This window comes from Eremomyces bilateralis (assembly GCF_010015585.1).
Source record: "Eremomyces bilateralis CBS 781.70 unplaced genomic scaffold P152scaffold_35, whole genome shotgun sequence".
NCBI lineage: Eukaryota > Fungi > Ascomycota > Dothideomycetes > Eremomycetales > Eremomycetaceae > Eremomyces > Eremomyces bilateralis.
The window spans coordinates 97,942-119,821 of record NW_022985101.1 but is presented as its reverse complement, the minus strand read 5'-3'; the positions used below and the strand labels follow the sequence as shown (position 1 = coordinate 119,821).

The 21,880-nt window shown below is 52.6% G+C and overlaps 8 protein-coding genes across 8 annotated transcripts; 4 read left to right on the top strand and 4 right to left on the bottom strand.

The window, feature by feature from the left end:
• Positions 1 to 33: 33 nt before the first annotated feature.
• On the top strand, positions 34 to 1,682 carry P152DRAFT_462492 (uncharacterized protein). The gene is made up of 3 exons (XM_033680364.1): positions 34 to 512; positions 560 to 795; positions 850 to 1,682. The coding sequence occupies exons 1-3, from the start codon at positions 239 to 241 to the stop codon at positions 1,489 to 1,491; spliced, it is 1,152 nt and encodes a 383-aa protein (XP_033530127.1). The 5' UTR covers positions 34 to 238; the 3' UTR covers positions 1,492 to 1,682.
• Positions 1,621 to 3,963, bottom strand: P152DRAFT_462491 (Glycosylphosphatidylinositol:protein transamidase complex, GAA1 component). Its single transcript, XM_033680363.1, has 3 exons — positions 3,646 to 3,963; positions 2,205 to 3,583; positions 1,621 to 2,152 (listed from the first exon to the last, which is right to left on the bottom strand). The coding sequence occupies exons 1-3, from the start codon at positions 3,656 to 3,658 to the stop codon at positions 1,664 to 1,666; spliced, it is 1,881 nt and encodes a 626-aa protein (XP_033530126.1). The 5' UTR covers positions 3,659 to 3,963; the 3' UTR covers positions 1,621 to 1,663.
• On the top strand, positions 3,924 to 5,321 carry P152DRAFT_443767 (uncharacterized protein; the record flags this gene model as incomplete). Its single annotated transcript, XM_033677787.1, has 4 exons — positions 3,924 to 4,574; positions 4,635 to 4,772; positions 4,824 to 5,090; positions 5,143 to 5,321. The coding sequence occupies exons 1-4, from the start codon at positions 4,397 to 4,399 to the stop codon at positions 5,319 to 5,321; spliced, it is 762 nt and encodes a 253-aa protein (XP_033530125.1). The 5' UTR covers positions 3,924 to 4,396.
• On the bottom strand, positions 5,263 to 8,590 carry P152DRAFT_462490 (mitochondrial aconitate hydratase). Its single transcript, XM_033680362.1, has 7 exons — positions 8,409 to 8,590; positions 8,174 to 8,340; positions 7,483 to 8,110; positions 7,404 to 7,426; positions 6,291 to 7,225; positions 5,952 to 6,238; positions 5,263 to 5,898 (listed from the first exon to the last, which is right to left on the bottom strand). The coding sequence occupies exons 1-7, from the start codon at positions 8,442 to 8,444 to the stop codon at positions 5,641 to 5,643; spliced, it is 2,334 nt and encodes a 777-aa protein (XP_033530124.1). The 5' UTR covers positions 8,445 to 8,590; the 3' UTR covers positions 5,263 to 5,640.
• Positions 8,591 to 9,378: 788 nt separating this feature from the next.
• Positions 9,379 to 9,792, top strand: P152DRAFT_477281 (zinc finger-containing protein; the record flags this gene model as incomplete). Its single annotated transcript, XM_033681571.1, has 2 exons — positions 9,379 to 9,611; positions 9,663 to 9,792. The coding sequence occupies 2 exons, from the start codon at positions 9,379 to 9,381 to the stop codon at positions 9,790 to 9,792; spliced, it is 363 nt and encodes a 120-aa protein (XP_033530123.1).
• Positions 9,793 to 11,607: 1,815 nt separating this feature from the next.
• On the bottom strand, positions 11,608 to 14,084 carry P152DRAFT_218592 (choline-sulfatase). Its single transcript, XM_033674469.1, has 4 exons — positions 13,336 to 14,084; positions 13,076 to 13,279; positions 11,879 to 12,846; positions 11,608 to 11,827 (listed from the first exon to the last, which is right to left on the bottom strand). Exons 1-4 carry the CDS (start codon positions 13,723 to 13,725, stop codon positions 11,701 to 11,703), a joined length of 1,689 nt encoding a protein of 562 aa, XP_033530122.1. The 5' UTR covers positions 13,726 to 14,084; the 3' UTR covers positions 11,608 to 11,700.
• A 1,990-nt stretch (positions 14,085 to 16,074) lies between these two features.
• On the bottom strand, positions 16,075 to 19,334 carry P152DRAFT_218751 (Bromodomain-containing protein). The gene is made up of 4 exons (XM_033674470.1): positions 18,135 to 19,334; positions 17,835 to 18,084; positions 17,224 to 17,783; positions 16,075 to 17,176 (listed from the first exon to the last, which is right to left on the bottom strand). Exons 1-4 carry the CDS (start codon positions 19,089 to 19,091, stop codon positions 16,157 to 16,159), a joined length of 2,787 nt encoding a protein of 928 aa, XP_033530121.1. The 5' UTR covers positions 19,092 to 19,334; the 3' UTR covers positions 16,075 to 16,156.
• A 1,243-nt stretch (positions 19,335 to 20,577) lies between these two features.
• Positions 20,578 to 21,848, top strand: P152DRAFT_383566 (cystathionine gamma-lyase-like protein; the record flags this gene model as incomplete). Its single annotated transcript, XM_033675784.1, has 2 exons — positions 20,578 to 20,706; positions 20,763 to 21,848. Coding segments are annotated over 2 exons (1,215 nt in total), but the record flags the coding sequence as incomplete, so codon positions are not given.
• Between the last annotated feature and the right edge of the window lie 32 nt (positions 21,849 to 21,880).

Here is a 21,880-nt window from a genome sequence, read left to right as displayed (position 1 = left end):
CCTTTGATGTCCTCACCTCTACTTGCTCACTCAAGCTCTCAAACTCCGTCAAGCTCTCATCCGGCTTGGGAATAGAAACTCAACATTTGTCCATCGTGATTAGTCCTGCCTCCAGACACTTTTCCATTTCACACACTCACTTTCACCCTCTAGAACTCCTTCTGTCGAACCTGACAGCATCTTTTCCCCTTTCCTCCGAGCCTGGTTCGCCCCTCCACTCGTCCCAACATCTCCCTCCATGGCTATGGAAACGGACGTAATTGCGAACCTCCTCGGGGACCTCCGAGAGGAGGCTCCGGATGAGCTCCAAGTGCACTTCTTGGAGTTTGAGGACTTCTGGGAAAGGAAGCTGTGGCACGAACTCACCATGTCACTGATCGCATTCTTCCAAAAGCCAGAGTCCCAGCCCTTCAGATTACGCCTCTTCAACCAGTTCATATCGGATTTCAAAAGCAAGATCAGTCCGACACGATACGTGGAGCTTGGACTGTTTGCCCAGAACGAGATACAAGGTGACGGCTGAGCCGATGCCTCGTTTTCTATTACTAACTTGGTCCAGATGTCGACGAGAACGTCAAATTCATCCAGAACATCGCCGACGAGGTCGACAAGCCTTCATCCCAGGACGCGCTTGTTTATGCATTAAGCTCGCTTGCAAACACACAGTTGAAGAAAGGGCTTGATGGCGATGCCAAAAAGATTCTGGACCGGTGCCAGTCAATACTGGATGCACAGGATGATATGCACAACACGATACGCGCCTTCTACTACGAGGTTTACTCAACCTACTGGAAGGTCAGTGCAGAGTTATTCACGAGATGCCGCTACGGTCCAACTAACTCGTCATAGCATGTGAACAACAGCACGATGTACTACCGAACGTCACTGCTATACCTCTCCTGCATCGACATCGACGCGATCTCGAAGGCTGACAAGAAATCTCGAGCATACGACCTCGGAATTAGCGCACTAGATTCCGACCAGATCTACAATTTCGGCGAACTTCTTCTACACCCCATCGTCGATTCGCTGAAGGACACGGAGGAGAGCTGGTTGCGAGACCTAATGTTCGCATTCAACCGCGGCGATCTTCAAGCCTTTGACGTCCTCCAGTCGAACATCTCCAAGAATGCGGTCTTGCAACCACACAAGGATTTCCTATATGAGAAGCTATCGCTTTCGGCTCTGACGGAGGCGGTCTTCCGACGACCACCGCAAGATCGAGCGATGACGTTTGCGGCCATATCCAACGAAACCAAGGTTTCACCCGACCGTATTGAGCATCTGATCATGAAAGCCTTAAGCCTTGGCCTGCTGAGAGGGTCGATTGATCAGGTCGATGAAGTCGCGCGGATCAACTGGGTTCAGCCGAAGGTGCTTGACATGGATCAGATCGAAGGCATCCGACATCGATTGAAGGATTGGGATGCCAGTGTGAATAGGCTGGGGACCTGGATTGAAGGCGTTGGGAAGGACGTGTGGGCAGCGTGAGCTATTCAAAAGGAAGCATGTCTAGCATCGGCGTCATTTGAAGTTCCATTTCTCATTCACCAGGCGGGTCAGTAGATGCATGGATTGACAGGGTCTGTTGCCAATGAACACTAGATACCATTGTTGTTTTCCATTAGTTGAGTGAATTCACGTCTACCTTTTGGATGGGAGTCTAAGCAGGCAAAAACATCGACGATGCACTGACAACTCCTCCAACACACCAGGCCGGCCACCACACCAGCCATACCACAACTGGCGTCCATAATCCGTGGACTTTCCAACCAAACGCCGCTTGCTGAAGTAATCCCTGAATGCCTTGCGGACCCCCAATCTCGGCGTTCCACATCCATGCGCCGGCCAGAAGGACGGTCATTGGGGACAGGACCATCCAAAAGGTCAAGGCGCATCCGGCCACAAGCGCGTGCCTGGGTAAAGGTCGCAAGAATGATAGCGGAGACGTAATGCACCCCACGAACAGTGACAGCGAGAAGTTGAGAGTGGCAAGAGCCGAAAGGGCCATTCCATGCGCGAGAAGAGACACGGAGTGGAAGATGTATAGAGTTTGCAGCGGGGCCGGATCTATTTTTGCGACGATGAACGCGACGATGATGGGAAGAGGTAGGGTGATGACGGTGAAGAGTTGGAACGCGGATGATAGTGTCTAAATCCAGGATTAGTCAAGAGAACACGGTTTCGTGGACGCTGTTACATACCTGTGGCTCAAGAGAGTTAAACAAATAAAGCGGAACCAGGCCTAAGCCGTGGATAGCAACGAGCACGATCAGAGGAGAGAAGATCTTGCGAGTGCCATTCCTTGTGCCGGGCACTGACCGAGGGTCTTTCGGATCTATCTTCATCGGTCGTGAGGTCTTCTCTGCTGGGGGCTTCTCACTTTGAGAAACGGGATTTTTAGATTCGGTTTCGTCCTGTTGGATCCTCCCACTCTTTACCCACAGCGCGAACGACATGACGGTGAAACTCCCTGCCACCGCCATTGCGCTGGGGAGGTACGTCCCAATACTGACGAATCGTTTCGGCGCCATTAGAAGATAGAAGAAGAAACTCTGGTGGAGGTGCTCGAGTAGATTGTTGAGACTCCGAAACATGCTCTCCAGAGTCCGTCCAAGCGACATTTCATCATGCCACCCATCCCCGACCGTCTGGAATGTAATGGCATCAACATGATACGGCATGAAGGCGCTGTGCGGACCTGATGCATGCCCCAACCCTTGACGTACCATACCCCGGAGCATGGTGGAGAGTCGGTCCTTATATCGGTCCTCGTGGGACCACATATGCTGAAAGGCGACGTTGACACCCATTTGGCCGGTGGAGACGGACACTGCAGTATTGATCAAATCCAAATTCGGAAGCTGCCCATTGACCCCATCGTATACGATGTGAAGCTTGTCGAAACGATGTCCCCAAGGACCGGCCGGGTAGTCGACGGCGATGGCCCCTTGAAGCGCTCCGCTCTTCAAGGTCAGCGATTCCACATACCGATGGTCGTGGGCATCGTGGTACGCATCGACCCATGCTTGCGGTCCGGCGGTGCTGTCCCCCGAAATGAGGAAGATCACATCCTTTGACCAGAGCGACCATCTCTTGAAGTATCGCGCTAAGGTTAAGACCAGCGCAACCCCACTCTGGTTCAGAATCTCGTCTGTATTCGTCCATGCTCCAATGAGGACGATCGCTTCGGTAGCATCCCCTCGTGGGGCCTGGAGGATGGCGTACACGTTTTCTCCCGAGGATCCGTCGACACCAGGGTAATGATATCGCTGCCGGGCAACCTTGAGTCCCGAAGAGAGAAGTAGTTCCTCGAGCTTTGCGGACCGTTCTGCTTCTGAGACCTCCCCTAACGCAGCCACTTCCTGGCGGAACGCGCGGAACACATTATGCTCGCTCCCTCCAAAGTAGGTATGGACTTGTCCGGGCAGAAGCGCGTTTTCGGAGATGTAGGTGTTTCTCGAGTACTCGTCCAGAGGCAGGAGGAGCAGCCACAGGATCCCGAAGACCACGCATATGGAGGATATTAAGGGAGCGAGATGCAGTATTCGGTCGTCCTTTCGGAGTCGGAGGAGTGCTGAGCCTAGAGAGATATCATTCAGCGATTGCTCCACGTGGCTGAAAACGCGAAAGGAGCACACCAACCTAGTCCGGACATGATGTTGAGATAGCAGGCTCTTTAGGACGCCTGCATTGAATTCACCTTGACCTGCTTAGGATTTCGTAGACGGAGTACAAGCGGAGGAGAACGAGGTACGATTGGACGTCCCGCTATAGTCATGCATGGATTCGGGACAAGACAATAGAAGATAATGGCAGACGGAGGGACATAGTGTGGTTCGAGTACGGAATATATGTATCAATCCATCTTAGGTACGTCCGTATTTACTTACCGTACTGTACTTTCAGGTAATCGCATACCCCCGAGATATACTCCGTACGTCGTCCCTGATGAATGGATAATTCCCCTTACACGTGTACGATTAAGTCTACTATGGTATTAATTAGCACGCGACTCGCGATCCCTGCAGGAACCAAAGTCTTCAGGGTCCCATCCGTCGCACTTCCCAAGTCATCTCGTTGATGTTCCCGTCTACACCATTTGGTAATAACTAAACATCGGATATCCATCCCCGGACATTTGCTTGTCCCGTATAATGTATCTTTGACTCTTACGATTCTCGTCTCCTGCTTACCTTTACCGGTCCCAAGCGTTCAGGGAGAATTCGGTCGCCGACGCCGATCCCCAGCCCGCACATATCCGAACTCCTCGTCCATCCACGCGCGTTCGTCGAGTAGAGGCGCAATTGCTGCATCTCCGGAATCGGTTATAGATACTCTCTACAGCCACGGAATAGGGGCATTGTATGGCTGTTAACTAGCCGATTCACACACCATGGCACCCATATACACATCGATCAATCCGGTTCGAATACGATCATATCTCGTCCGATTGCCCATCGTCACCCGCCTGGTCTTGTTCCTCATTGTCGCGCTTTTCTTCTTAAGTATCTTGCTACCATGGATTCCGCCTTGGGGAGCACTCACTCCTAGCAAGGTCAATTTGGCCACCCGTACGTACTCGCCTCTCCATTCGATTGTCCGCGATATCTAACCTCGTCGCAACCTGGCAGTCCACCGTCTGAGCACCTATCCTCTTCTCCATGTCAACCTCTTCCACATCATTCTCAATCTCCTTGCCTTGACTCCGCTCCTGGAGCGCTTCGAGGCTGAGCATGGCAGTCTGAATGCTCTGATCCTCTTCAGCGGTCGTAAGTCTCCTTCGAAACCACAAATCGAAACATTGCTGATCGTCTTATCAGCCTTTTCCACCTTCCCGGGCGCCGTCTACGTCCTCCTCGAGAAGCTTCTCCGGCTCGACTCCAGCGTCATGGGTTCCAGCATCTGGATCTTCCTCCTGCTGGCAAGCGAGGCGATGAAGACCCACCGCGTCAACCCGAACTTCAGCGTCGGGCCCTACTCGATCCCGACATGGACCACGCCATTGATCATGGTCGTCGTCGTCACCTTCATCGTTCCGAATACTTCCCTGCTAGGGCACCTCTGCGGAGCGGGGATGGGTTACCTTTGTGAGATTCCACGTCGCCGACGAATCGGGAACCGTACACTAACGTTGCACAGGGGGATTGAACTACATCCGCTTTCTTCTACCGCCGGACGGTATCGTCCGGTTTTTGGAGGACAAGTTGGACCTGCTGAGACGCCTTCCCCATTACGTTTCACTCGATCAAAAAACATATGGGAGATTCGGTGTTCTCCCTTCCACGGCTTCAGGGGTGACGGTAGGATCGGCGGTGTGATCTTATGGTTGGGATCATGGGTTCTTATTAGGATAGTAGACTGCAGTGTCATAGGTATCCATCAGCGGCTACACGACATGGCGTTATCGGTCACTGTGAAAATATATGTTCAGTGAAGCGGTACAAATTTCAAAACCAACCCGTACAAATAACCGGAGCAAATACGCGCGTGATCAATGTACATATCCACACATCCCCTCCACCCCCTCATCCCTCCATCCTCATGTGCTACCTATGTCAAATTCCGGGATGTCTAGGTTCATGAGAAATTCCCATATTTTTCATCGTCGAAAATTCCAGTCTCGCCGAGGCGACCCGTCTATTTCGCCGCCTTGGCCATCGTGTTCAGCGCACTTCCGTTCTTGAACCACTCGATCTGTCCCTCGTTGAAGGTTTGCTGCAACTTCACGTCGAACGACTGTCCGTCCTTGGGCTTCACGCGGAGCGTCATGGGCTTTCCAACGGCAAGTTCCGTGCACAGCAGGTCGACCTTATCCTCGGGTTGGATGCGGTCGTAGTCAGCGGGGTCGGCAAAGGTGAGCGGCAGCATTCCCTGCTTCTTCAAGTTGGTCTCGTGCTGTGTAGTGTTAGCAAGGGGGAAGATCACCGAAATAGAGCCAGGGAACATACAATACGAGCAAAGCTTCGCGTGATGATCGCCAAACCTCCCAAATGTCTAGGCTCCAACGCGGCATGCTCTCGGGAACTGCCCTCGCCGTAGTTCCAGTCGCCAATAACGACCCACGGAATGCCCTTCTTCTTGTAGTCTCGGGCGACATCGGGAACCGCGCCATATTCGCCGGTTGTGGCGTTCTTGACCTTGTTCGCTTCGCCGTTCTCCGAGTTAATTGCGCCAATCAACATGTTGTTCGAGATGTTGTCGAGATGGCCACGATATTTGAGCCATGGTCCAGCCACTAAAATGCATGGTTAGACACGAGTTACCTTCACAACATGAAATCAACCTACTTGAGATGTGGTCGGTAGTCGTCTTGCCCTGGGCCTTGATCAAAATTGGCAGGTCCGTAGCGTCCTTGCCATTCCAGGCCTGGAAGGGTTCCAAAATCTGAAGGCGGTCGGAGGTCGGGGACACAGCAACCTGCACGGAGGATCGATCCGCAGGAGGTGCTTGGTAGGTGTCCTCGCCGGCATCGAACCCTTGAGTCGGAAGACCGAGTCCAGTCGGGGGCTTCAGCAAGAACTCGTTGCCATCCTTGTCCTTCAGCTTATCAGTCAAAGGGTTGAAGTTAAGGGTGCCGGCAACGGTCATGGCAACGACAAGGTCGGGAGAGGTGACGAAAGCGTGGGTCGCAGGATTGGCGTCGTTCCTTCCGGTGAAGTTTCGGTTGTAGGACGAGACAATGGAGTTCGGCTCTCCCTTCTTGACGTCCTTACGGTCCCACTGGCCAATGCACGGTCCGCAAGCGTTGGCGAGCACCATGCCACCGTACTCTTCGAACGTCTTCAACTGACCGTCGCGAGCAATGGTTGCGCGGATTTGCTCGGATCCGGGGGTAACGGTGAAAATAGACTTGGTCTTCAGTCCATGGGCCATGGCGTCTTCGGCGATGGATGCAGCGCGAGACATATCCTCGTAGGAGGAGTTCGTGCAAGATCCGATCAACCCCACCTTGAGTTCCTCGGGCCATCCATTCTCCTTAACGGCGTCTTTAAACTTGCTGATGGGAGTGGCCAGATCCGGTGTGAACGGTCCGTTAATATGCGGCTCCAGCTCCGAGAGGTTAATCTCGATTAACTGGTCATACTCGGCACCCTCATCCTCGCGAAGTTCCTTCGCGTACACTCGAGAAAAGTCACCGATCTCCTTGCGCTTGGTGGCTGCAAGGTAGTCGTACATGCGGTCGTTGAATGGGAACACGGACGTGGTAGCACCAATTTCAGCACTAGAAAAACCCAGATGTTAGCAATTGTGAAATGAGAGGTGGATATGAGTCCCCGGGTCTAAAATGAGAGGGCGGATGTGACTCCCCGGGGGTCTGAAATGAGAGGGTAGATATGACTCCCCCGGGTCTAAAATCAGAGAGCGAATATGATTCTCTGGGATTTTAAAGGAAGACTGACCCCATATTGCATATCGTGGCCATCTAGCTTGTGTTAGATTGGAAATAAATAAAGAAAACAGGGTGAGGGGGAAGCGTACTCCTGTACAAGACAAACTTTCAGTACCTGGTCCGAAGTACTCTACTATCGCACCAGTCCCGCCCTTGACGGTTAGAATACCAGCAACCTTCAAGATAATGTCTTTCGGAGCTGTCCAGCCAGACAGTTCACCTGTCAAGCGCACACCAATGACCTTTGGAGCTTTGAGCTCCCAGGGAAGATCCGCCATCACGTCAACTGCATCCGCACCGCCCACACCAACAGCGAGCATGCCAAGGCCTCCCGCATTGGGTGTGTGAGAGTCAGTACCGATCAGGAGGGCGCCAGGGAACGCGTAGTTCTCTAGGATGATCTGATGGATGATACCGGAGCCGGGTCTCCAGAAACCGATGTTGTACTTCGCGCATGAGGTGGCAAGGAAGTCGTACACTTCCTTGTTTATGTCCTTAGCACGAGCTAAGTCCGTGGGGCCGCCAACCTGGGCTTCGATCAAGTGATCGCAGTGGACAGTGCTTGGTGTGGCAACCGAGGGCATGCCGGCAGACATGAACTGCAGAAGGGCCATCTGCGCGGTAGCATCCTGACAGGCGACGCGATCGGGACGAAGCTTCAGATAAGACTTTCCTCGCTCGAGTTCGGCGCCATGGGGGTCGTCAAGATGAGAATAGCTTTTTGGGAGTCAGTCCATCGAACGTAGCAAAATGAATGAAGCATCAAGCGACTATGCTTACAGAATCTTCTCCGTCAGCGTCAACGGCTTGTTGAGACGGCTACGGACGATTCCCAGATTCTCGCTCATCTTCTGGTAATTGATGTAGTGACCCTTCTCCCAATTGGTCATTTCGACCTTCCTGGAGAGAGGCGAGTCGCCGACGGTAGCGAACGTCCGCCGTCCGAGCTGTATAGAGAACAGAAGGGTTAGTCTAGATGCATTGGGTCGAGTGGCGTTTTGGAGGGGGTACGTACCGAACGGCGGGACGCCAACCTCGCAGCAGCGAACATGATGACGGACTTCAGCAGTGGTTTTCAATTGGAGAATCGGTAGGAGAAGAGGAGCATCAAATCACCAGCACAACCAAAGCGATGGTTGGGCAATATGTGGGAGGATAGAGGGAGAAGAGAGGGGAGAGGCACGGTGATGTCAATGAAGGGAAGATGGAGGAGAAGAATCAAGAAACAGAAGAGCCGAGAGATGGATGAGAAGAGAATTGACGTCGATAGGCGTCAAGGCGTCGATAAGGCAGGAAGGATGACATGGATTATCATCTTGGCCGTGATTGGCTGCGAATGCGGACATCCTCGGGAGCAGGCGCTTCACCATTCCCGCATTCCTGTCGTTCCTTCCTGACTGGGTTGCATCATCCTTAGCCATCTCGCGGTGCCAGATTTGAAGATTTTATCGTCCTTCAACTTGGAGGTCCTCTACAGAGAACGGAGAATTGTACTGACTCGGTGAAACTCAAAGAATCATACAAGGCCAATACTATATTTTTAAAACGGCATCAGTACCCAACCATCGAGGGTTGCCGGCCCCCCCCGGGAATATGCTTTCACGATCATCAATTTCTACTACCCCCGGATGTACCATATACTCGGCCCACCACAAGCGAGCCTCTTTTTTTTTTTCCCTCATGATACTAGGATCCCATCCAGGCTAACTGCTATTCGGCCATTTCCTACCCGTTGACCCGACATTAGTTGACCCGACATTTAGTTGACCCGACCTCAGGAAATTGCCTAGCAATCATAATAAGTGATCGCCGAGGATTGTGCCCATGAGCAATCGATCATCTCCCCTCCAACCGGCATCTGCACGTGACGATCGCCCCCACCCCTGCTATCTTGTGATTTTTTATTCTTCCCCCACCCAAGTCCCAACATATCAGTTACGCCTACATATCATTAATCCGTTCTCTATTGATCCCCGCCGTGCAAAATGCCTGCCATTCGCGGTTCCGAGTCCAAAAAGAAGACCCGTCGCTATACCCGCGATATCGATCAAGCCTACAGCGACCTCCACGACCCGAATCATCTTCGCCTATATAAAGACACCAAAGCCGTCGAGGATCTCCCGGGCCTGGGCCAGCACTACTGCACAGAATGCGCCAAATGGTTCGAGAGTGAGCCGAACTTCTTGTCGCATATCAAGGGAAAACCACACAAGAAAAGGTGCCGTGACCCGTTCAGCCCAACCCAACGCATCATCTAACATCCCAACAGAGTCCGACAATTGAGAGAGAAACCGTACGGCCATAAGGAAGCCGATGCCGCTGCAGGGCTCTTCGTCGATAATGGGAAGGGTGTCGAGATGCTGGAAGATCCGAAATCCACAGAGATGGATGTCGCATGAGATGATCGGGATTTGATCAAGAAGACATGATAGCAACATTCTTTGGCGAATTCTGGCAGCATTGGCGTTCAATCGGATCGGATGATACCCGGGTCATGAAGAATCAAAAGTTTATTTTTATTCGCGGCTACCTCAGCAATGAACACAGCAAACTGATGCTGTCTTCCTCTCTTTCAAACCTTGCATTATTCCTCATTATCTGTGATACACAATAGGTCAATGTTTGGTATAATATTGATTACTTCCTGTTCTGCTATATCTGGTCTGAAGTGGTTTATCTTCATTGCCCTGACAATCTGTGTCTAAGACCTTGACCGGCCTTTGCTCGTGCATTCTCGTCCATTTTCCCCTCAACTCTTTCCTGATGCTCGTTGTGGCCCCTCAAGCATCTCTTCCCATGTTGAAGTCCAGGAGCCCATTCATCATCTCCCATGCGCTCCAGCTTCGATGTATATGTAAGTTATATATAGCCATTGAGGTACCATGGATCTTCAGAGAATGTCGGGAGCGCTTAGTACTTGCTGGCTCATTACCTCCGATTAGTTGTCTAAGGCACCTATCCCTTCTCCTAACATGGGGCCATGAAATCAATATCTAATTCCGATTTAAAAGCGTTTCCAAAAGCCATGCTAGCCTCGGAAGTCCCGTATTGCTACCCCTGAAGGCCTAGTGAAGGCAAATAGGCCTGCGTTAATATAATCCAGGTGAAGCTCGGAACAAAATTCTTCTATGACCGCTTTTGAGTCTGTTCTCTATCCAAGTATCTCTCTAGTCATTACATGAGTGACGCTGGTGACCTGGTCAGAATATGGCCGAACTCGGTTTGTCCCGTCTTGGGCCCGTTCCATGCACTTCGCCTGGTCTACAAAGTGCTCGTGGTCCTTTAAGCCATAGATTATGAATGAATGTCGTGCCCTGATGACAGCCGAGGGCTTGCCATTATTTGTTGTAGCCTCAGTACTTGACAATGCCGAGGTGAATACAGGTAATGAGGCAGTTAAGGGAGAACCGGATAGAGGAAGTGCTTGGAGAAGAAATGAATGAGAGAAGTGCTTGGGGAAGAAACATATAAGAGGAAGTACTTGGGGAAGAACCAGGTAAGGGAAGCGCTTGAGGAAGAAACGGATAGGGGAAGTGCTTGGAGAAGAAACAGATGAGAAGTAGTGCTTAAAGAACAAACAGATGAGAGGGAAGTGCTTCAGGGAGAGACACCTCTGGCATCATAAATCCAAGTGGCATCCATGGAATCTGCTTGCATATATTAACGGTTGAGAGCTTTCCACGCCCCTGGGGATATGTTTCACCACCGATTTCCTGCACTCCGGATGGGGAAAGAAAATAACGATTCCGGGTTTTAGACGGCCAGGAATATGCTTCACCAGGTATAGCCGATTCCTTCTACTCCGTATGGTGAAAGAAAGTAATGATTCCGAGATTTCGACACCTTAGGAATATACTTCAAGACCAGTAATTTCGTCTCCCAGCTGGATCATGATTTCAAAACGATTCATCTGTGGTGCTCGAAGCTGCGTTCATCCGCGTCAAAATATGCCACTACACGCTCTGGATTTGTGTTTGAGAACTGCTCCCATTCACTGAACCTATATTTCTGACCTATCGATCTCCAGAGAATGCAACTATGAGCTATTTGGTGCGACTCGCCGCCAACTCCTCGCAAATAACCTGTAGGATAACCTCGAATACAAATAATGGATAAAATCATACGCTTTCATCCCCGCTGATTCCGGAGCGCCAAAATCAAAAGCTCGTCAACAAATGGACCCGGGACAGGTAAACGCTCGGCCAAAAATAGGGTGGGTACCGAAGTTCGGCAAAAGATAGACGTAGGTAAGAGAAGCAACCTCTCATGGCGGACATCCCATGGAAGGAGTCAACAATCGTAGAGCGTTACTCATTCTGGGCCCCGGCCTGCCCATGCGGGACGGCCACGATGAGAGTCTTGCCTTTATCATCCACTGGCGGATACCGGGCACGGAGTTCTAGGTCGTCGAGAGGGATATTGGAACGGATATACCTGGTTCCGTTAGATGAAAGCGACCTGACAAACGATTCATGGAGAGCTTACTGTTGCTGCCCCCCGCCTTCCCCCTCGAAGTCCCAAGACTGGAATTTGCCTTTCCTCAGTGCATTCCAGATCAGTCTGCGTTCCCGCTGCTTCAGGAGGACGCGTTGGTGGACCTTTGGCAGATCCCAGCGTGATCGAACTTCCTCCTCGAAGCTCGCGGCCACGGTCTTACTCTCCACGGTGGTGTTCGCGGCGTTCGCGAAGTTGGTCAACTCGTGCGGGTCGTCGGCAAGGTTGTAGAGTTGCGGAGGGTCGATGAGGGAGGCCACGTACTTCCACTTCCCGCGGCGGATCATCACGACGGGAGTGATGGCACCCTCGCCCATATACTCTCCGATCACCTCATCGGCCACCGGTCGACCCACGAGCGCAGGGTATATGCTCCGGCCGTCTATGGGAGACAGGGCTGCCCACTTCTGGACTGCTTTCGGGCCAGCCACGAGTTCCAGTAGCGTGAACGGCAAGTCCAGGGTGCTGACCGATTCCTTCACTCGGCGATGGTTGAAGCGGGGCGGGTAGTTGATGACCAAGGGAACGCGGGAGCTCATTTCGAACCAGTTCATCTTGTACCACAGCCCTCGCTCGCCGAGCATGTCGCCGTGATCACCGGAAAAGATAACCACGGTGTTCTTGTCGAGGCTGCACTCTTTTAAGATGCGGAGAAGCTTGCCGATCTGGTTGTCGACGTAGGTGCATGCGGCGTAATACGCTCGTCGAGCCCGCTTGACCGCCTCTTCCGGAATGTCGTTGTCCCAGGCATCAATGCACTTGAGCAGACGAGTGCTGTGGGGGTCTTGCTGGTCCTGGGGTATGACAACCTCCGGCATCGGAATGTCAACGTCTTCGTAAAGATCCCACAGATCCTTGGATATTGCGTATGGATCATGAGGATGAGTGAGAGAGACCGTCAGAGAGAACGGCCTTTGTGACTTTCCCTGACGAACATAGTCGTATAGATACTGCGTGGACTATCGAAAAAAAATTAGTAAATTCCCACAACGCACGAGTACAATCCTGAGATTGCGTAAGAAACAGAGGGCATGATCCATCAGCTCCATGCCATGGACTAGGATGCATGATCTTGACAGCATGCTTCCAGGCTTGGGCAATAATTATTGGATGCACTCAGTAGCTGTCAAGGAAGCCCTCTGCCTAGCGTACGGAAAACCTCCCAGAATCGGGGGCATTGCAACTAACCTTATGCATCACTTCCTCGTCATAGTCCAGTTGGTTGCTTCGAACGCACGGTCCTGCTTGATAGACGGAGCTCATATTGTGGTACCATTCAAGGCGCTCCTCCGGGTTATCCCAATTCACTGCCCAGCCGAAATCGGCCGGATAGATGTCTGGTGTGAGCCGATTTTCAAAGCCATGCAACTGATCTGGGCCGATGAAGTGCATCTACGGATTATCAGGTTAGTCGTAACACCAGGACCAAGAAGTGGTTGCGAACTCACCTTTCCAGCTAGGGTTGTCTCGTACCCCTCGCCACGGAGCATGTGGGCGAAGGTGGGGACATCTGAGGGTAGGAAGGAAGCGTTGTCGTAAGCGCCGATCTTGGAAGGCAACTGGCCTGTGACCATGCAGAACCGTGACGGCGCGCAGAGCGGAGAGTTGCAGTACGCGCTGTCGAAGACAACACCCGACTCTGCGAGGGAGTCGAGGTGGGGGGTAATAATGGGTGACTTTGCATCATGCATCCGAAGGAGTGGTGCAGCCAACTGATCGGCCATGATATAGAGAATATTGGGCTTGACCGCTTCCGTGTGCTCCGATGGCAGATATGCGGGACCATTTTCTGCCCATGAGCTCTCTGGTAGAGGCGGAGATTCGGCGTGAGGGGCCATTATTGCTGGGGGACACAGGAGTGCTCGGGGTGAATTTGCTTTGACAAACACCTACAAACTTGGGTCTAGACTGCAAGCCACCTCTGAAGAGCCAAGGAAGGAGTTTGAAATTCTTGGAAAAGACAGAGGTCCGTATAGGGCAGAACTAAAGATGGAATTTGAGACAAAGACTAGGCGGTGGCGAGGTCACACGACCAGTCGTCTCGTGGGAGAAGGGGAGCAATCGAAGCACGCGACACTGTCGACGAGTGCAATAGTCCGGTTTCCGATTGATGCAGTGAATTATTCCACAATAGGTAGTCCGTGCTCTTTCTATGTTATGCGAAGATAACTGGGTGTCGAATTGACACAGGTTTGACGGAGGGAACCAAGGTGAGAAGTCCAAGGAGCAGAGTGGGAGAGTTAAGAGGGCAGGAAGACGGCTGCAACGTCCGTAGGCGGTGAAGCAGAACGGAAATCGAATGGGACTGAAGTAGAATCCGGGTCCGCGCAGGTCCTTAAGGGATCTAATATGTGCAGTCTGGCGGTGGATCCTGCAGGTGTTCAGTGGTTCAGTGACTGCGAGAGAAGGAAACGGAAAGTCGCGCCTAAGGAAGTACGGAGACTATTTATAATAATAAAGAGGAAAGTAGAATGGGAGAATGGAGAAATGGAGAACTGGAGAACTGGAGAAATGGAGAAAGCGAATTGAATATTTTAGTGCGAGGGCCGTAGTAGGTGGGAGGTGTAAAATATTCCGGCGGTGTCGTTTCCAATCGGCTGGAGTTGGAAAAGTCGGGATGTGGGAAATGAAGGAAACGTCCCACTTGCCAGGAAAGGTACTACAGGTAATTACCGTGAGGTATATTACGGTGGTATGCAGATTGAAGTCAGCCGAAGGATAGGTACAAAGGGATTATTTAATAAATACTCGGAATAAAGGACAAATACAGTTTGCGACCTGAAGCCATTCATTTAGGTATACGGCGAAGACGTGAGGACGTGACAGGATGATGTTAGGAATTTCGGGAAGGGGTTCGGAAAGAATGATGACTGAGACGAGTAAGATACATAAGATGACCAGTAGGATGAGCCAGCGAAACAAGGGGAGTTTCCCCAAGATTATCGGGTGATTCCTGAAGGATTGCAGTTCTACACGCGAAATGGAACGTCCGGATATCGGAGCTACCAGTCACTACCAGTAACGGGTCCCTGAAACATGAAAACCCGCCAATAACGAGATAGAGACCCGATTGTGTGCTACAGGGAACAACTAACGTGGCGCTTCTATGGCGATTCCATCCCTCAAAGTCCAAACCTTCCATCGCCGTTGAATGGCTGTTGCAATCCGATGCTGGTCATATCGCTGTCGAATGTTGAATAATGCCGGTTCTATGGCTCCAGTGGAAAAAGCAAAGAATGCCGCATTTGGTAATCGACTTTGCCGTCGGTCCATCCGAGTAATGATCTACAAGGCTACTGACGCCGTATCGTAACTTCTGCAGTCTGGACTCTGAAGTTACTGACTTGACCGTCACGGTACCGAAATCTATCCCTCCCTCCCTCACCGATACATCTGCACCGTCTCACGTCGATCCGATTCCCGAAGCCAGCCCAATTGTGTGATCGCCGCTAGAGAATTGGGCAGATCGACGTCAGAGCGCCTTACGGGTACTCCGATCACCTTATCTCCTCTCGCTATCACGCAATAAGGGACAATACTCTCCCTGTTCTGGCGAATCCGAATCCGTCTTTCGCCTTCCAATTGGGATCGGATGTCGTCGACAACACGCTCGGATTGCTCAATCTGATGGTGAGGTCAAGGAGATTCATGCAACAATGCAAATCCTCTGCAGGTACGGCCAATTAGTCAGGTACACGTCTCAGCCATACCTATACCGGCCAGTCCAGTGCTCCCCTTCCCTCTGCGACTCTGCCTCTTCATCCAGGCGAAGAGGTTCGGCTGGACGAGTGTAACATCACTTAATCTGAAATCAAACCTACATCTTGCTCAATTCTGATTGACTCTTGTCGTCTCCGTTCTCTCTAGCTACGAGCAGCCTGTGTACTCATGAATCAACCATCGAACTAAGGATTGCATACCATGATGTGTCATATCTTGTGCCACCGCTTGCTTCCAATATATTGAAGTATTACTGCTACCATAACTCCCTGTCGGTGTCTCCTCCACATGGCCCGAACCGCGGACACACCTTTGCAAATGACGTGGACACCTAAGCTCGTCATAATATGACCGAGTCCAGGGGAATCCCGAACGACCGCCTCCATATGAACGTGATCAGCCCCAGAAGCCAGCCATAATCCTTTTATGACACCGTACTATCCTAATCAGACCGGAAAACGAGGTTGGAGTGTCGCGGTCTGGGGACGGAACGTCAAGGAAAGGAAACGCTCTGATTCTGGAATGCCCTTCTAGAGTAAAGACGTATTCTCAAGCCGTCTCCCGTCCCTCCACTAGCTCCATTCTCTTTTCCTGCAGCCCTGCCACCCGGCTCAGTTCCTCCTGCAATCCACCTTGCCACCTGCTTTCGCCATACCGGTGCTTCATATCGGAAATCATCCCGTCTAGAATCTGTTGGCCCCAGAGTCCGAGCGCCTGATTCATGAGGTCTTGGACATCCTTGCTCCATCGATCACCGTCCGCCTCGTTCGACCCCGTTCGATTTTTTTTATTCGGCGGTGATCCCTGCCCGTTCGATCCTTCCAGTTTTCGCTTTGCCAAAAGTTTCTTCTCTCGCTCCGCTTTGGCCGCGAGATACCGCGCGCCGTGTCCCAAGATCTTGCCTCCGTGAATGCCTTTGACTCCATCCGTCGGTTCGGTCTGCGCGGGTGGCGCTGCGTAGAAGAGGATTCGACCCTGGCGGTCCGTGTGGAACTGCTTGCGGATCTCGGGAGGAACCGACGAGTTCGCGCGGTCATCTAAGTGGTACACATCGATCGTCGGTGCTTTGTAGCCGAGATGCCCTTGGCCACTGGGCGGCTGCACCGGGTACGTCGGACGAGAGCCGACGCCCTGTGGTGCCGGGTAGACTTGTGGATGACCATGTGTCGCTGGGGTAACGGTGTGGGACGTGGGGAAATTTTGTGGGGCGGGATGGGGATGATGAGCGGCTTGAGCGATAGGCGTGGGGCCAGTGTACGCCACCGGGTGCGGTCCAGGGGTTATTGGCGAGGGTTGGAAGGCGGCGCCGTGGGCTGGGGTGTTGGTGCGTGGGGGAGCTGGAGAAACCGGAGGATGTTGTCCGTACTGGCTGGCCGAGTAAGCATGCGCGGGAGGACGCTGAGAGGGTGAGGTGCCAATGGCGGAGCCGGGATGACCGGCTGCATTCATGAAGTCGCTTTGATCCCGATAGCCAGCGGGTGTTGGATGTGTTGCCGTCGTAGGTCGCTGTACAGTTTGTGGAGGCGCAGGAGGTGGTGGGGATGGTGTCGGTTCGGGAGGTGGTGAATCCTAGAATTATCAGCATTGAATAACTTTTAGTCCTCCATTGACCTCACCTTTGGGTCCCGTGGCCGTTTGTGCACAGCTCCAATTTTTGGTGGTGCATTCTCTGCACCCCAGGTCGGTTTGGGGAGGTCATCGGTCTCCTTTGCATCGTCTTTGAGCATATACACTATTGGACTGGGTATTTTCTTCATCCGTTTCGGCTGTTCAAACAAATCCATCTCATAGTCTTTGTCGCGAACCTCGTCCGGCAAGCAGCTAGCCCATGTCTTGATTTTGTTCATCTTGTGCTTCTCTTCGTTGTATCGAGCTTCGCAAACATAGATCTCTTTGTCAGGCGGGAAGTTGCGAGGGCGTCCCTTGTTGTAGCGAGTGAAGAACATCACAAAGCATCGATCGACAACCTCATCGATCCGATGATCCCGATACTGACCCGTTTTCACCACCTCATTCTCGAAGAAGTGTTTGTCAAATCGATGGACGGTCTGCTCCGGGCGATAGTACCAGCAAGCGTTCACCCACTTGTCACCATCGGCATCTTGCCAGGTGCGATAGATCTGGGCAACGATGGGCTTGGTGACATCGTTGGCATTCTGGATATGTACCCAGTCGCCTGAATCTGTTAGCCTGCGGATTGCTTGCACGATTGATGGTTGACACATACCGACTTTCCAAAGCTCTCCCCCGTGCAAGATGCCGTTGGGCATCGGCAACCTACCGTCTTCCATGACAAAGTCGGTATCTGGACGTTTCTTGGCTTGCTCGGCCAATGCTCTAGTCTCGCCCTGGAGATCTACAGCATCCTTATATATGATGCTTTCATCCTGGTTGTACATCTTCGCATTCTCGAACATGAGTTCCACATCCTTCATGAATTGGTCAACGGAAGAATACTTCTTCCGCTTGAGTTTTTTCTAAGATAAGTCAGCGGAATCCTCTGAGGGGAGAACGGGGATCAACCAACCTTGACCACGTCCATTGCCATGGGTTGCTTGATCTCATTGAAATATTCGGGCATTTGAGACTTGTCGGGAAGACGCTCGAAATGGCTGATTTTCATCTGATTCGTGGAGTTCTTGAACTTCCGCATGCCTTTGATGATCTCCTTAATCCGCGCCTCTAGAGGGGTGTCCACACGCGGTGGTCGTCCACGTTTCTTCCGGGCGTCGGGGTCCGCAGCATCTTTGGCATCGTCCTTGTCCCGTTTTGATGCCCGGCCGCCCCGACGGCGTTTCTTCTTGCCTTCATCGTCCGTGTCCTCTTCTTCCTCCTCGTCATCTTCGTCATCTTCCTCTTCTTCCTCATCCCCTGGCCCTTCTTCGTCCGGTGGAGGAATCTCTCCAAGAAACGGCAGCTTAGCTACATCGGCTGGAATTACACCCTTTTCTGCTAACTTCTGGAATTCATCCTGGATCACATCCTTGATAACGAGGGCATCTTGGTAGGCGCCAGCATCCGGTCGATTGTACACTTGGGCGTTGTGGGGAATGAGGGCGAAATCTCGCACAAACTCGGCGAAGGACTTGTATTCCTTCGTATTAAGCTTCGCTTTGATGGTGCTGAGGGCCATGGGCTCGGTGATGACGGTATAATAATCGGGGAGGACGCGCTTGTTCACTTTGCGGTGGAAGACTTTGGAGGGGTCGTGTTCGTCGTCGATGCGGTAGGCATAGACTGCGTTCAGGACATCGATCATTGCATCCCACTCGGCCTCCGACACGGTCGATATTCGGGTCGTGTCCATCCTAGCGCTACTTCCGGGCTGTTGCTCTGTCACTTGTATCGATGCGCCTCCGTTTGCCTGTCCAGGGGACTCGTTAACGGCATCTTGGTCTTTCATGACGGTATCCGTCGTTTCCGTCGTCTCGGCCACCTCCGTGGTGGGTACGGGCACCTCATTCTCGCTTTCGACTTGGGACATGGCTAGGATGGGGGTTGCGACTCGCGACGAGCCTCTGGCGATGGCGAGTCTATGCGCGCGTTGCGCGCTGTGGCTGGTCCAATTTGATGGACAGAGAGCAGTTGCGCATCAGCAATAGACCCTCAAGCCGCTCACGAAAGGACGGTAACTCGGCAAGGGAAATGCAGGGTCGGTGGGTATATAGAATTTGTATAGAAGATTGAGCTACAGGACCGTCGCGACATGGATGTTCACGATCGAGATGGAGAGCAACGTGCCGTGCAAGATGCATCCATTAGCGCGTCGTCCTTGGAACCTGTCGTAAGCTGGATTCAATACCCATCGCCTTGTCGCCTTGTCGCCTTGTCGCCTTGTCGCCTGGCGCCCTTTGCTCCTCCGGGGGAGACGAAATTGAGTTACCTTTCTTGGCATTTCCCTATGCACAGTTCCCACGATCTTAACCAGAACGCGGCGGAGAATTCACCAAAACAGACCTCTAGTAGTTGCTTAGTTAGGGAAAGAGTATACTTTTTGGTATTGTGCTGTTTTTGAGCGAATTGGGCCTGCCTGTGATGGTGGTGATGGTTGGGGGAATGCCAAGAGACGTAACTCAATTTCGTCCCCCGGAGGGCTTTCTAATTCAAGGCAACAAGGCGACGAACTCATTTCGACGATAGACCAACAGAACAGCTGGAATCCTTGAGAGATGACGATGGTCGATGACATATCACGCACATATCTCGTATTCTCGTTGCTCGCCACCGGATTTGTAAACAGGAGAGACACCGCGCGGCGAGTGAAGTTGCACCGACTGACTAAATCCGAGATACGACCTGCTCTAGCACTCTGGGCATTCTAAAATCTGGATCCTGGAATCTGGGATATTACCTATTATTAAATCTCTCCTGATTTCCTGATTTGCTGATTAGTGATTCTTGGTAGGAACCGGCCAAGGGAACCAACCAGAATTTTTCGGGTAGCTGACAAACTAGCACGCTGTCCGCATCATCGACGGTTTGGTTGAGGCGTTGGGCGATCTGCACCCCGCAACACTTGGTCTCAGGCGGCTCTTCAACGAACAGGCGCTGTAGATCCTACCTCCTTACAGAAGGTATATAAGAATAGGTCATAATTCACCGTCAAATACTCCAAACTAAACGATTTATTTCGTCCCCAACTTCCCATTGTTCATTGACTACTGACAGTACTTACCATCATCATTCTTGGAATCGACTTCCCATTGTTCTACTCTCTCAATCCCCCAATTGCGTGATCTGCCGACTTCCTTTATATCACTACTGCCGTTTCCCCGCAGCCCTCGGTCCTTGACATCACTCCTAAAATTGACATCCATTTCACACCCTTCAAGATAGAGTAATAGAAACACCGGCCAATCGAGATCAATTTTGTTCCGGAACCCCGCTTGGATACTTATCTTTGGACGTCCGGTTCGATTCTTTCCTGGAAACATCGCGTGCCTTCCGACCATCATCTGGGCTCAGTCAACATGACGGCCCCGGATCACGATGTCATCGACACTCCGCCCCGCGCTCCTTCACCCGTTCACAAGTTTGGAACTCTCGCTGTCCATGCTGGCTCGCCCCATGATCCTGTGACTGGAGCGGTCATAGAATCGGTATGTGTGGTCCCAAACGCAGTCCGATTCCAAGCGCTAATAACATTGCCCCGTAGATCTCTCTATCCACCACCTTCGCTCAAACCGAGGTGGGGAAACCCGTGGGAGCGTATGAGTACACTCGGTCCTCGAATCCTAATCGCGATAACTTCGAGAAGGCCCTTGCTGCCCTCGAGTCCGCGCGCTACGCTCTTGCCTTCTCCTCGGGAAGTGCCACCACCGCGACCATCCTTCAATCTCTCGCCTCCGGTTCCCATGTCATCTCCGTCTCCGATGTGTATGGAGGAACGCATCGATATTTCACCAAGGTCGCCAAGGCCCACGGGGTATCGGTGACGTTCTCCCCCAGCATTGAGATTGATGTGGCCACGCTCATTAAACCGGCCACGAAGCTCATATGGATCGAGACGCCTTCTAACCCGACGCTGTCCCTCGTCGATATCCGAGCCGTCGCCCGCATCGCACACGACCATGGGATCTTGGTCGTGGTCGACAATACCTTCCTTTCCCCGTACATCCAACAGCCCCTCCTTCACGGCGCTGACATCGTCGTGCATTCCGTCACGAAATACATCAATGGCCACTCGGACGTCTTGATGGGCGTTGCGGCGTTCAATTCGCCCGACCTCCACGAGAGGCTCTCCTTCCTTCAGAACGCGATCGGTGCGGTTCCTGGCGCATTCGACTGCTGGCTCGCTCACCGCGGCCTGAAGACGCTCCACCTCCGGGCTCGCGAAGCCAGCAAAAACGCCACCATGGTCGCCACGGCGCTGGAACAGTCGCCGCACGTGATCGCCGTGAACTATCCCGGATTAGCCTCGCATCATCAACGCAGCGTCGCGATCAAGCAGCACCGATCCGGCCTGGGCGGTGGCATGCTGTCGTTCCGGGTCCGCGGCGGGCAGGCGGCGGCCGAACGGTTCTGCCGGGAGACGCGCATCTTCACGCTGGCCGAGAGTTTAGGGGGAGTGGAAAGCCTGGTCGAGGTCCCCGGGGCCATGACGCATGCGGGCATCCCCAAGGACCAGAGGGAGGCCGCCGGGGTCTTCGACGATCTGGTGCGGGTCAGCTGCGGTGTTGAAGACGGGGAGGACCTGGTCGCGGACGTGTTGGTGGCTCTAGAACGCACAGTGAATCCGAAGACCGCGACCGCGGCGAATGGCATACTTAATGG

Bases quoted from the DNA above. Each gene is read 5' to 3' on its own strand.
- P152DRAFT_462492 (XM_033680364.1), top strand. From the start codon at position 239: ATGGCTATGGAAACGGACGTAATTGCGAACCTCCTCGGGGACCTCCGA. The intron at 513-559 runs GTGACGGCTGAG...AACTTGGTCCAG, and splicing joins TGCCCAGAACGAGATACAAG to ATGTCGACGAGAACGTCAAA. The intron at 796-849 runs GTCAGTGCAGAG...AACTCGTCATAG, and splicing joins TTTACTCAACCTACTGGAAG to CATGTGAACAACAGCACGAT.
- P152DRAFT_462491 (XM_033680363.1), bottom strand. The intron at 2,153-2,204 runs GTATGTAACAGC...TCCTGGATTTAG, and splicing joins TTAACTCTCTTGAGCCACAG to ACACTATCATCCGCGTTCCA.
- P152DRAFT_462490 (XM_033680362.1), bottom strand. From the start codon at position 8,444: ATGTTCGCTGCTGCGAGGTTGGCGTCCCGCCGTTCG. The intron at 8,111-8,173 runs GTAAGCATAGTC...ACTCCCAAAAAG, and splicing joins ACGCTGACGGAGAAGATTCT to CTATTCTCATCTTGACGACC. The intron at 5,899-5,951 runs GTATGTTCCCTG...AACACTACACAG, and splicing joins CGCGAAGCTTTGCTCGTATT to CACGAGACCAACTTGAAGAA.
- P152DRAFT_218592 (XM_033674469.1), bottom strand. From the start codon at position 13,725: ATGGCCCCTCACGCCGAATCTCCGCCTCTACCAGAGAGCTCATGGGCA. The intron at 12,847-13,075 runs GTTAGTTGCAAT...TTTTTTCGATAG, and splicing joins ACGAGGAAGTGATGCATAAG to TCCACGCAGTATCTATACGA. The intron at 11,828-11,878 runs GTAAGCTCTCCA...TAACGGAACCAG, and splicing joins GAAGGCGGGGGGCAGCAACA to GTATATCCGTTCCAATATCC.
- P152DRAFT_218751 (XM_033674470.1), bottom strand. From the start codon at position 19,091: ATGTCCCAAGTCGAAAGCGAGAATGAGGTGCCCGTACCCACCACGGAG. The intron at 17,784-17,834 runs GTATGTGTCAAC...TAACAGATTCAG, and splicing joins GGGAGAGCTTTGGAAAGTCG to GCGACTGGGTACATATCCAG. The intron at 17,177-17,223 runs GTGAGGTCAATG...TGATAATTCTAG, and splicing joins AACGGCCACGGGACCCAAAG to GATTCACCACCTCCCGAACC.